The sequence below is a fragment of the Artemia franciscana genome, chromosome 2, assembly GCF_032884065.1.
Source record: "Artemia franciscana chromosome 2, ASM3288406v1, whole genome shotgun sequence".
Classification (NCBI taxonomy): domain Eukaryota; kingdom Metazoa; phylum Arthropoda; class Branchiopoda; order Anostraca; family Artemiidae; genus Artemia; species Artemia franciscana.
The window spans coordinates 61,188,628-61,201,844 of NC_088864.1; the positions used below are offsets into that span (position 1 = coordinate 61,188,628).

A 13,217-nucleotide genomic window follows, 5' to 3' on the forward strand; every position below is an offset into this window, starting at 1 on the left:
TAGTCTTGCCAATCAAAGAGTTACTAGGGGCATGGCTCAAGTTCTTGAAATTCTTGTCATCACAAGATCTTCCACTGTCTGATACTTACTTGGAACTTGCTGATATGTCATTAATCCTAGCAATTAGGAATTTAGCAGCTATATAGCTCTAGTTCTTCAAATCTTTTTTTTTTTCATTGCAAGATTTGCCTGTTGCTGATATGCCATCAGTCTTGTTAACTAGAGAACTGCTAGTTCCATGGTTCAAGCTCATCAATTCTTTAAGCCTATGTAATTTTCTAGAGTATCTTTCTAGCACTAATTCCACACGGTACTTAAGAAATCAGACCCATCTGGCGACTGTTATTTTTCAAATTTAAGCGCATAGATTTGTTTCCCCTTACAATCGTTTTCTTTTTCGATCAGACAAATCAGTCATGTCTTCTTTATCATATCAGCGTAATAGAGATCCTGAATAAAATTCATCTCATCTGTAAGATCGTGAATAAGAAATAATCCCTGAAATGCTTTGCTTTAACGATTCTGTCAGAACAAGCGAATATAATCGAAAAATTTAGCTAGATACTAACCCAAGAACCAGAAATTTATTCTTCCCAAATCGTGTAGTCAATCGCTGGACTAAGTAAAAAATACTAAGTAAACTAAGTAAAAATACAGTCTCTGTATCAATCACTGACGTCAATCGTCACTGACCTAGAGAATGATCTCTATTATAGAGAGTTCTGCCTCAAATGCTCGTAGGGTCAGGAGGACGAGGCCATTAGCCTAGTAATAAAGGCAAGAATTCTCCAGTAAAATAACGTCACATGATGAGGGACTTTCAAAAAGGGGGAAGGTCGTTAAGTGCTTAAAGGGGTTAGGAGGAGATTGTCAAGGTAGTGATGCCAGTCAGGAAATATAAGTGTTTAGGTAACCATCCAACAATATATTTTTGGGAGGTTGTTTCTAAATAGATAACAGTTTTTTGAGGGGCTAAGTGTTACTGTAAACAAGGGCAAAGTCTTTTATCCAAATATGGCTCTAGTGAATATAACCAGCTGTACGAGACCAAAACGGAACTTGGTTTTGGTCTTGCTAGCAGTATGTGTTTCTTAGAATTTAAAAATATTTTTGAAGTTTAAATTTAACTTTTTTAAGGGAATGTTTTGACTTCGAACTGTCAATATATCTTATCGATGTTTTCTTTTTCTTTATCGAGGTTGTGGAATTGATCTACTTTATTTCTTTTCTTTTTTTTTCTGTGTGTGCGTTTTATTTACAAGGTTTTGTAGAAATCCAGTTTCCGAAGATAAACGAATTTTGTCTTTAAGAAAAAAAGGTTTAAAAAAACTGTATTCGAAGATGGTTAAAGTTTGTTGGTTAAAATTTGTTGAATTTCGGAAGAAATAAACGCTAACATTTTGATGACACCGCCTAATGAGGACAGTTAGTATTTTAGTCAAGCACTGATTTTCACGTGAAAAGAAGAGAAAAAATGTTTTACTTTTATGGAGTTGTTTTCCTGTGATAGATGAGCGCTCATGCGTCAAACTGTGTGGGTTGAGATATGTGGCAACCTGGAGAGGACAACCTGAAAAAAATTATCCAACGGTAACTAAACCATAACTATAACTCTATCACGGATAGACTTAATAGCCTGACTAATCTTGGGTGGTTTTTAGTTTAGAAAAAAATTGAGAATTATGAACCGGTCACCAGTGAGTATTTTTGCATTTGTATGAGTGAATAATTCCATTGTGTAATAGCATAGTGCTTATAGGAACATTTTAGCGAATATAATATGTTCCGTGAACCAATGTGTATGCCAAGTTGTTGAAAAGGTTAATAAAGACAAGAATTAAACAAGAAAGAATATCAGTTATGTTAATACTTAATTCAAGACAGAGATGTAGCATATTTAGGGGATTTTTAACTTATGTACTTTTATAACAGTGAAACCAGCATCTGTTTTAGACTAAATAGTTCATAATAAAATATCTAATATAAATTAAATTATCTAATATAGCGATCGCAAATTCTGTCGGTCTGTCTGTCTATCTGTCAGTCCCGGTTTTGCTAGCTTAGGCACTTCCAGATAAGCTAGGACGATGAAATTTGGCAGGCGTATCAGGGACCAGACCAGATGAAATTAGAAATTGTCGTTTTCCCGATTCGACCATATGGGGGTGGGGGGTGGGGGGACGGTTAATCCGGAAAAATTAGAAAAATTAATATCTTTATTTTACAAACAGGTGATCGGATCTTAATGAAATTTGATGTTTGGAAGGATGTCGTGACATCTCATTTTAAATCCCGACCGGATCCGGTGACGCTGGGGGGAATTGGAGGGGGAAATCTAAAATCTTGGAAAACGCTTAGAGTGGAGGGATCGGGATGAAACATGGTGGAAAAATAAGCACAAGTCCTGGATACGTGATTGAAATAACCGGGACGGATCCGCTCTCTTTGGGGGAGTTGGAGGGAGGGCTAATTCTGAAGAATTAGAAAAAATGAGGTATTTTTATGCTAAGAAGGAGTGATTGGATCTTAATGGAATTTCGTATTTAGAAGGAAATCGTAACTCAGATCTCATCGGAAACCTTGGAAATGGCTTAGAGTGGAGAGATCAGGATGAAATAAGCACAAGTCTAAGATACGTGACTGACAAAACCGGACCTGATCCCTTCTCTTTGGGGGAGTTTGAGGGGGCGGGGATAATTCGAAAAATAGAAAAAATGAGGTATTTGTAACTTACGAACGGGTGATCAGATCTTAATGAAATTTGATATTTAGAAGTAACTTGTGCTTCAGAGCTCTTACTTTAAATCCCGACCAGATAGTGTGACATTGGGGGATTTGGAGGGGGAAAGTGGAAATCTTGGAAAACGTGAAAATCTGGTATCTTTTGTCTTATGAATGGGTGATAGGATCTTAATGAAACTTGATATATAGAAAGATCTTATGTCTCAGATGCTCCACTTTCAATTCGAATCGGATCCGGGGACATAGGGGGTTGGAGGGGGGAAACAGAAATCTTGGAAACCGGAAATCTTGGTAAACGCTTAGAGTGGAGAGATCGGGATAAAACTTGATGGGAAGAATAAGCACAAGTTATAAATACGTGATAATTGGAACGGATCCGTTCTCTTTGGGGGAGCTGTGGGTGTCAATTTGAAAAAAAAAAGAAAAATAGAGGTCTTTTTAACTTAAGAACGCGTAACCTGATACTAATGAAATTTGATGTTTAGAAGGAGCTCATGTTTCAGAGCTCTTATTTCAAGTCCCGAGAGGTTTAGAGGGTTTTTTAAGTCTCGACCGGCATTAAGCCTCTGATTTTTCTTTTAAGTCAATTTATTAATTCTCAGAATTTTGCTAGAGCTCGTGCCACATGAGCTCTAGGCTCTTGGCTCTTCCGGCCTCGTCACAACTTTTAAAAGTTAAACTTTAACTTTTTGTTTTAACTTTGATAGCTATTCGCGTTTAAATAGAAACAACAATTCTTTTTTCGACAACAATAAAAAATTAGTCGCTGCTACGAGTATACGCTTCTCAGTTCCACCCCCCCCCCCCTATAGTTGTAACCATTGCATAAAAATAAATGCTGTAATTAGTTTTAATGACTTAATTAGTATTATTATATGTATACCATGAATGAAATACTGATGCGCTTAATGTCAACTTTTACGACATTTGAAGGTAAGCCATTACAGGGAGTGGAGGATTCTGAATCTGAATTCCTCCCTCAAAATTTGAATATTTACATAAAAATCAATGGCTTATTGTGGTTTGAGAGAGAGAGTTGTTTTGACAAACAAAGGGCAATACAAAAAAGAGATATATTTAGCCAATACGCTTTATGGCTTGTATGCCCATTTTCCAAACTACAAAAAAAACTGCTCATCAATGGATTTCTTTAAAAAAACAAAACAAAAGAAAAACAAAAACAAGCAAAAAAAATCATCGCTTGAAACCATGCACTACACTATTTTAATAGAACAATACTTTTCTATACTGCCCTTACTCTGTCAAAATAAAAATTAATAAAGAATAAAAAGTTGGTTTAAAATTATGGTTTGAAATAGATAGTTATACCACTCGGCGATTCCTGTAAAAAGAGTTGATTTACACAAATTCTATTCTTTACATATTCTTTTTTATATATATGCTATATAAAAAAAAGGTTTATAGTTACGATGAAAAAAACAAAAACAAAACAAAAAACACTTCAACTATAGCTTTAATCAAAACTCAGGTTTTGGTTCTACTCGAAGGTTTAACCTTTGCGAATTTTCAGAACTTACATTTAAATTTGTGTTTTGGTTGCATAGAAGCTATAAACTATAGTTCTTCACAACCTCTTCCCCTTCCCCCAAGAATTAAAATAATGTCTGTGATCCTACTTATGGATTTTTTATAAGTTGTTTTATTCTAATTTCGTTAGTAGCCCGAATTTCACTTTTAGTTCCTGTCCTTCCCCCATACATTTTAATTAGAATTCTCAGTATGCCCGTTTTAGAGAGGCTCGTTACCATCCTCTTGACATACATCAACACCAATCAGTAATTCGTGTAAAAAGAGTTGATGTAAACAGATTATGTTTTTTTAATATCTTTTTTTATATATGTATATTTTATTATATATTTTTTCGTATGTTTTTTTATATGTTTTGGTTTGACTACATTGATTTCATTGCCGTTATTCGTATTGACGTTATATTCAATATAAAATTCTAGGGACTCTCAAAGGCCAGACCGACTGATTCAGCGCCTTCGTGCCGTATCCGTTGATGAAGTGGCATGTGGCCCTCGAATACACGTGATAAGACAACCGAGAGGTCCAGATGGCACTAAAGGATTTAAGGGCTCTGTGAAACCCCAGTCAGAAGCATAAATTTATCTATTCCCGCTACAAGTGAGGGTATGCGCGTTTTCTTTTTGTGTTTGTTTTGGACTGACTATCGATTAAGTGGAGTACAAAATAAAAGAATTGATTGCGTTGTCATTGAAGCGAGGGTTTAATGTTATTTTTGTTTTCAAAATAAGTCGAATTCTTCAAATTGTGTTAAAAAAAAATTTAATTATCGTATTGAGACTTTGCTGTCCTACTTTAGAACTGTGATATGTCCTAATTTTTTAGAAGAATATTTCAACACTTCTTAGCGGAATTTTAATGAACAATGCAGTCTTTTTTTCTTTTCTTTCATCTAGCTGTTTAAGAGTTTAGTATAAACTATCCAAAAAATATAATTATTAAAAAAATATATCCAAATACCCCAAAAAACGTAGAAATTGCAGTATTTTGGTTTTGATGCTGCTAGAAAATAATTAAAAAAAAATTTGGACATTTGCCAGTCTTTGAAGTAGGGATGAACTATCAGTTTGTTTCCCTTCCTGTGTTTTGTAATTCCTTACTGTTAGATTACCAAAGGACATGGACCTTTCTGATTTGTTAAATATGTTAGATTAGTACCTATGCTGAAACTCTGCTGCCCTGCTCTCGTAGCATCGTGTATATATATATATATATATATATATATATATATATATATATATATATATATATATATATATATATATATATATATATATATATATATATATATATATATATATATATATATATATATATATATATATATATATATATATATATATATATATATTTTCCAAATGATATTCTAGTACTCCCGAACGGAATTTTAAACTGATAATGCAAGTTGTGCTTTCTTTGCTTCTTTAATTCTAACAACTGTCTAGGTTGTGTTAAAAAATATTAAACTTTGAGTTTTATAAATTCTAGAGAGTTATTTATAGTTTGAATGTACGATAGCTCTTGGTTTGCACGACACTTTTTACATAAGCTGAGGGTATGTACTTCGCCTTTTTATTTTTTTTTAAAGCTGAACTGAAATCACTACCCTGAACAGAGGAGCTTTGAAATGTGGAACTAGAAACAGGGGATATGTAATAGTCCTTTTAATTTTAATGCTTGTCAGCCAAATTGAATGCGCTAGCTCTTTTTACACTTGACAGAAGAGCTTTGAATAGTAAAACTATTTAGTATGTATTAATACGGTATTAATATTATTATATAATATTGGTATATAATAATATTGTTAATATTATATATAAGTATTATTAATACTGTTGATTCTCTGCGTTTATCTGTATTCTTTTAGCTTTTTTCAAATCGTGACCACTCAATAACGTGTTTATGTGTCTTCTTACTCCTTTTTTTCCGAATTGAATTGCCCGATCTGTGTGATTTTAAAACTTATTAAAACTAAAATAAAACATTATATCTTCATTTCAGTGCATGCGTTCCCGTGAAAATAATTAAATATTAATTAACTGACTTTATATATATTAAAAAGTTTTAATATTCAACTAAATATTAAATTTATTAATTATTAATATTAATTATATATTAAATCTTTATGAACTATGGTAGGCTTCATTCATTTATTTGTGTTAAACAATTTAGCAAAATTCAATAAAACTAAAACTTAGCTCAGAAACAGCTTCAGTGAGGCAAATATTCAAATATAGCACATTAATAAATAAAGGGGACGAACAATTGATAAAGAACACGAAGAAATAAATACTTAATAAGACAAAAGGAGAAAGAAAATGAAATATATTAATTAAACTAAAAATTCAGTTTCTGATGAGATGATAAGTAATGACAACGAAGGGTTGCTTGTAAAATCAACTAGAATAAAAAAAATAATATACCAATTAAACTAAAAGTTCAGTTTCTGATGAGATGATAAGTAATGACAACGAAGGGTTGCTTATAAAATCAACTAGAATACAAAAAATATACGAATGAAACTAAAAATTAAGTTTCTGACGAGATGATAAGTAAGACAACGAAGGGTTGCTTGTAAAATCAACTAGAATACAACAAATATACGAATTAAACTAAAAATTCATTTTCTGATGAGATGATAAGTAATGACAACGAAGGGTTGCTTGTAAAATCAACTAGAATAAAAAAAAAAATTGAATTAAACTAAAATTTCAGTTTCTGATGAGATGATAAATAATGACAACGAAGGGTTGCTTATAAAATCAACTAGAATACAAACAATTGATTTCAAGTATATGATAAAGATTAGATGTTAGAGATGTTAAATGCAGCGGTAGTGAAAATTGGCTCTCTTACTCTGTCTAACCGTCAAGTCAGAACAAATTCCTACAAGGGGAAAATAACATAACGACAAGAGAGCTAAGGATCAGTTTACAAAAAAGATTCCAGTCAGCCAGAATTTCTATCCAACTGGCTAAATCTTTGATGGAGGTAACGAAGTTATTGTAACAGATTGTGAATCCCTATATTTGGGATTTGATATCCTCGACACAGTTAAAACTTGTATATTCAAATAAGACCTTATATCCCTTATAAAGACCTTTAATTAAATCCTGTTTATTAAAATTCCTGTATATTCAAATAAGGTGTTTTATTGGGTTGCCCAATAAAAAGGGTCTCTTCAGGTTGGCTTTGCTTGTTGATAGAACTGAATTAAATTTTAACCCTTATGTTTATTTTATCTGAAACACAATTGGGATTATTAGGATCTTCCCCTTTGTTTTTATTCTTGTGAGTTCAAGATGGCATTGGTTTGAAATGTTGAAATTTCTCCAAGTACAAGGTTATGTTCTGCGTGACCTGCTCATTAGCCCACTAAACAATGTTGCTAATCCCTCCTGTTATTGGCTTAATGAGCCCATTGGGTATTTGTTTGTCTTCTTGCTTGTACCCTGTCCTTGTGTGACTCAAAATTTCTTTATTAGTCATGTTTATGAGCAAGAGCAAGCTATCTGGCAATAGTGGTAATCTGGCAATCCGGCTCTAGTTTTAAATTAACTACGCTACCGAAATTGTTGGCTATTGGAATTTATTTGCTAATACACGAAAACTATTACGGAGATAGGAAGAACTCGTCATTATCAGGCACTAATTCAGGGTGGGATCCTTGGCTTCCTTTGAACGGCTTAAAGTAATAGCGGTTCAAATTCTACCACACGTTTTGCTCATCGACTGAAACATCACGTTAACCTCTTCCGTGATGACTATAAAGAATCGAGGGAATATTATTTGGTCTTCCAGCTTACAGTCTGTCCTTGTTTAACTCCAAAGCGTGTTCTTAGATAGTTGTAAGATCTGGCTGATACGATGGAGCCTACTCTCTTTTGTTTGAACTGGCACACGTTGGGTAGAGGCTCAGCATTAAGTCTTTGCATTTTTAAGGATATGCCTGAGAATTTAGCCTATAATAGGTACTCGTTGGGTTTTTACGTCTCAGAAGGCCCTTTGTCGAAAGAATTGTACGGGTTGAGTGTTGTTCGCCACAAACATAGTATTTGAATAAAGAAGAAAGGACTAATACTCATATCTGTTTTTCTCTATTCAGTCGTCGTAAGATCGACGATTGACGTCACAATAAAATGCCAATGGGGTTAAAGCACACTTTTTAATACATGCTAATAAAACAAGAATATCTCTCCTTCTTGTTGTTCGTACGAAGTAGATAAATCTACAGTTGTCACGGACATCTTTCTAGGACAACTTTCAAAAAGGCATATTGTCAGGACTGCACCTTGTCCCACCTTAAAGTATTGTCTCCACGCTTTGCAGATAAGATTAATTTGTCATTATTTATTTTTTAAAGGAAATTTTTCCTCTCTGGATGCAATTTCATGCCTGCTCTCATCTCTTGGTGCGATTGAAGCAGAGTTAATTAGTCATAATCATAATTTATTCCACTCTGACCAAGTTAAGACCTAAAAGTCGTCTAAGCCTTTTTAGGTCTAACCTGAATAATAACAGTATTTACTCGTAATAAAACTCCTTAAAATTATTTGGTTTTCTGCCTGATTTTTGATAACTCAGAATCTAAATATTAGCTACCTAGTGTTGTATGCTTTCATAATTCAACACAGCTTTTAAAACTTAACTTTAAAAAAAAGGGAAAAAAAGAACTAGTCAAAAATAGTAATAATAGTTCAAGCAGAAATTAAATGTTATCAAGTTATAGTCATTTAAATTAATTAGTGACCATACTCGCTAGGTGAAAGCTGGAACAAAGGTAGTTGTATGATATGCCCCCTATCTAATATTCTTTATCTAATTAGAACCTTGGATTTTCAGTAATTCGGGGATTTTAGGATAATTCTGATCCTAAAATTATTGAAAATCCAAGGTTCTAATTAGATGAAGAATATTAGGTAGGTGGTATATCATACAACTACAGGAAGAAATGTTGTTTCTTCTGAAACTGGATGCGGCTTTATGACTTATATCTGACACTAAATGAAAGCTAGAAAAAATTTTGCTTCTAAGTGTTTCATTTATTATTTAGAAAAATAGACTCTAATCAGAACCCCATGGTCGCACAGTGCATTAATGCTCTACTACATAATGCTGGGTCCAGGGTTCGATTCACCGGACACAGGATTGGGGGACGTGCTTGTCACTCTTGAGGACGGGGGTCAGTGGCGTGACTCTGTAAGCTCAGCCAGAGTCGACCCAGCTCTAAATGGGTGCCTGGAGGAATCTGGTTAAGGTAAACAGGAATGGTGTGCGAAAGCACATGATGGTTGGCCCTCAACCTCCCATTGCACTTCCTGGCTGAAGGGCCAAGAAACGGAGATTCGCACCACCGCTAGGGACTGTAAAGTACAATGTCGTATTCTTTACCTTTTTTTTACCTTGTCACCTAATTCTGTAAAAAAAAACCAACCATTGATACTTTGATTTGACGCCCTATGCGCCATTAATGGCTCTTGAGACTATTCCTTTTTTATCCTCTGGAATCACGACTTGTGAGGGAATGGTAGCTACAAATCTATTCTTGTTTAAAGGATTAATATAAACTATTTAATATACATGCGCATTTAAAACAGCTTAAGAGAATGGCTCACATGTTTCTACCCTAGGAAAAGCCTAATCAAGTAGACTTGATAAAAGAAAATGATACTAGCTTCTTAAAATTTTATCCTCCAATAAGTGTGCTATTTTAACGTATATTTAGTTGTCTCGAGTCTCTGTAACAACCAAGCCAATAAGAATGTCTATGCCTATCAAGCCAATGCCTATGCAATAAGAAGACAAATTTCGAAATACAAATTCCACCGCAAAAAAGGAAAAAAAAGGAGAAAAACTTTTGGATATTCTTTCGATTGGTGTCATAATACCGTCAAATTGAGATGGAACGATCTTTACGGTCTTTTCTATCTACATTTTAATGATGAAGTTCAAAACCATAAAAATAATTGTTTAAAAAGAAGGAAAATATCAAAAATATAATATGTGATTAACTTCAGGGAGCTTTACTAATCAAGATGAGCCTACAAATTTGATCCAAAACATATGTATAACGAAATTTAAGTACTTTTGTTTTTTTGTCTCTTATGATAAATATGAAATTAAATAAAATAATTTTTAAAAACAAGAAAGGTATCAAAGCGGTATCCCTTGGCAAAAATTGTGTCCCGTCTTGAACTTGTTCACTTGAAAGAATAAAGACAAATAGGCATATACTGATATCCAGAAAATGCGAAAAAAATAATTTAGGCTATTTTGTTTATCTCCTTATAGAAATTGGGCGCCATGTTCCAAATTATTGGATTAATTCATAAATGATTTTACGAAATATACGTGAAGTTCCTTTGTTTTCGGTTATATCATGTGATATTTATTTGAAAGCTTTTATTTAAATTATTGTGGGGAAACTGCCCATGAAGAATGAATCTAATTTATGAATCCACCCAATACCCAATCGCTAGCATAGAATACGTATGGCTTAATTTAGTATTTTTGTTAAAGTTAGCTTTCAGTTAATTTCATTGTTTCTTTCGTAAAGTAGAGTCATGTAATAAGCAATAATTTCCCTTTTTAGCTATAATAATGGTTTCAGATAATTCAGGAAAACAGTCTCACAGCCTGTAAAAACAGTTGTTTTTATGTAATTTTTTTAGAAGTAAAAAAAAGTTGGCTGACGTGTTCTCCTTCCTATTTTGTCTTTAATGTAAACCAGCTTTTCCTATTATATATAGCATATTCTATTCCTAATGCCCTTCAGGCTTTGAATATTTTTTATTCTATCGTTTATTATAATATTCTTGTTACTTGTATGTATTAATATGCTTTTAAGCTATTAATTAACTTTTAATACTTTATTTATTATTATATTAATTTAGTGTTTAATTGTATTCTGTCATTACAGCGGGAACACTACACCGTTTTACATGCTGAAAGGCTGTTTTACCTGAATGTGTGAATCCACCTTAAGAGCCATTAGGAAACACTTACAATTAAAACCTCTTTATTGTATCAGAATTTCAGATTCTATAGTTATATTAATATTACATATTGTTTATACCAATATTTATAATTAATATTTAGTTATAATTAGTAATATTAATATTGATATATTGTTTGTTGAATCAAAATTATCACCATTTTGTCGAAAGTGACCTAGAAATTTCTTTTTGCAGGATTAAAGAAAAAATGTGTATAATGTGTAAATGTGTATTTAGTTGTGACTTATCTTATTGGCTTATTTGTGTGTTTTTACTTGGTAAAACACACTTGGTAAAGTAATTTGGTAATTTGGTAAAATGTGTTTACTTGGTAAAAAATAATTATCGCACATATTATATTCGTAAAACCAAGTAATAGAGTGAGTGTTAAGGGCTTGACAGACGTAGCCTTAAAAAAACATGCGCGTTTTTTTAAACGCAAAAGGACGATCTTTTTGAAGAAAAGACAGCGTGTTCTTGACAAATTATTTTAAATTTCTAAAAAAATGGATGCTTGATGAAGACAATAATGCTTGGCTAAGCCATGAATTAACATCTAAGCAAGTTAAGCAAATTGCTTATTGTAAAATACAAAGAAAATCTCTCAAACTTCAAAGCACAAAATGAAAATTAACCTAAAAATGAATGCTAGTTCGAAAGCTAGCATGAAATACTCCCTTATTGAATAAATATGGTCGTTTTTGTCTTGAGAAAAGCTACGTCTATGCAACCCTTTATACAGGTCCGTAGTGTGGATAAAACAAAACAAAAAACAACGTGTATTTATTGGCCAGTATGATTACAATTCTTTCTTCTTTTTTTGCAAGAACTCCGTGCTGTGTTTGTAAAGCCAATTTACTTTTAATTTTGATATGACTGTAGTATCCAAAGAGAATGGGACAACTAGAGTGTAAACTGGCATTGGTCTCTGTAAGAAATATCTACAACGCCATCTTGCGTTTGGCGTCTTTGCTCTATCCATAACTGTTACATCCTTGTTTTTTCATGTATTTTAAATGATGGGAAAGCAGAATCACTCAATATCGTAGGTTAAGTCGATTAACCTATTTTCTCCTGTTTGTTGGTAATATTTAATATGTAATTCAATAATTATTCATTGTGTAATTCCAACAATCATTTAGTATTCAATTCTTCAATCAATTAGTAATTCAATCAATCAATCATAATCATTATGTTGTAAAATCATTGCTTCTCATGAGCCATATTCTCACAAGCCATAAAGTGGCCGAATATACAATTTGGCAAAGGAATATAAGCTTAAAAATTAAATATTAAGCTAATGAAGATTAACAAAATAGAAATTATAGAAAATATAGAAAAATAAACAAATAAATAGAAAAATAAACAAAATAGAGAATATGGAATAAATATGGAACCATATTTGAACCATATCCGTTGTTGTAAGGTATATTGAACATTTGCTTTTTATTTGTTCAGTGTTGCAAATTATATTTCCAACAGCATTTTATCATTCGAGTCTTTTCCAAATTCTAACATCTGAAATTATAGAAAGCAAATTGTATTGTTAGGAGTTTCAATGCAAGATGAATTGCTTCAAATCAAAATTTAATGGGGAAACATTTTAAGTAGTGTTAATTAAGACCCGTTAATTAAAGGATCTATATATTTTCCTTTTGCTTTCTTGGACTGTGTTTCCGTGTCCTTATTGCGAAGAGTTGTTATAGCTTATTGAATTACATTTAATTATTGCATTTAGGGCAGCCAGATTAACTTTGCGCTATTAATATAATGAATCTGGAAGACTTTTGACCTATACGGACCAATTACACTCAATATATTTTTATCCTTCATTTTTTTCGTGTTGATAATCTGGAGACGCCAGTGCGGGATATCCGTGCTATTCTCGGCCATGTAACCTTCTTGTTTGATTATATGGATTTATCAAAGCAG

At 32.6% G+C, this 13,217-nt stretch overlaps 1 protein-coding gene across 3 annotated transcripts in view; it reads left to right on the plus strand.

The window, feature by feature from the left end:
* LOC136043888 (RNA-binding protein Unr-like) overlaps nt 1-13,217 on the plus strand; it is an 85,250-nt gene that overhangs the window by 63,881 nt on the left and 8,152 nt on the right. Inside the window, exons 13-14 of one of the 3 annotated variants that reach the window (XM_065728906.1) lie at nt 4,713-4,896; nt 11,210-11,343. In XM_065728906.1, coding sequence (XP_065584978.1) covers nt 4,713-4,869 — 157 coding nt within the window. In that variant the 3' untranslated portion in view covers nt 4,870-4,896; nt 11,210-11,343. Of the gene's footprint in view, nt 1-4,712; nt 5,297-11,209; nt 11,344-13,217 lie in introns of those variants that run through there. The other 2 variants (XM_065728905.1, XM_065728907.1) reach the window with 2 other exon arrangements.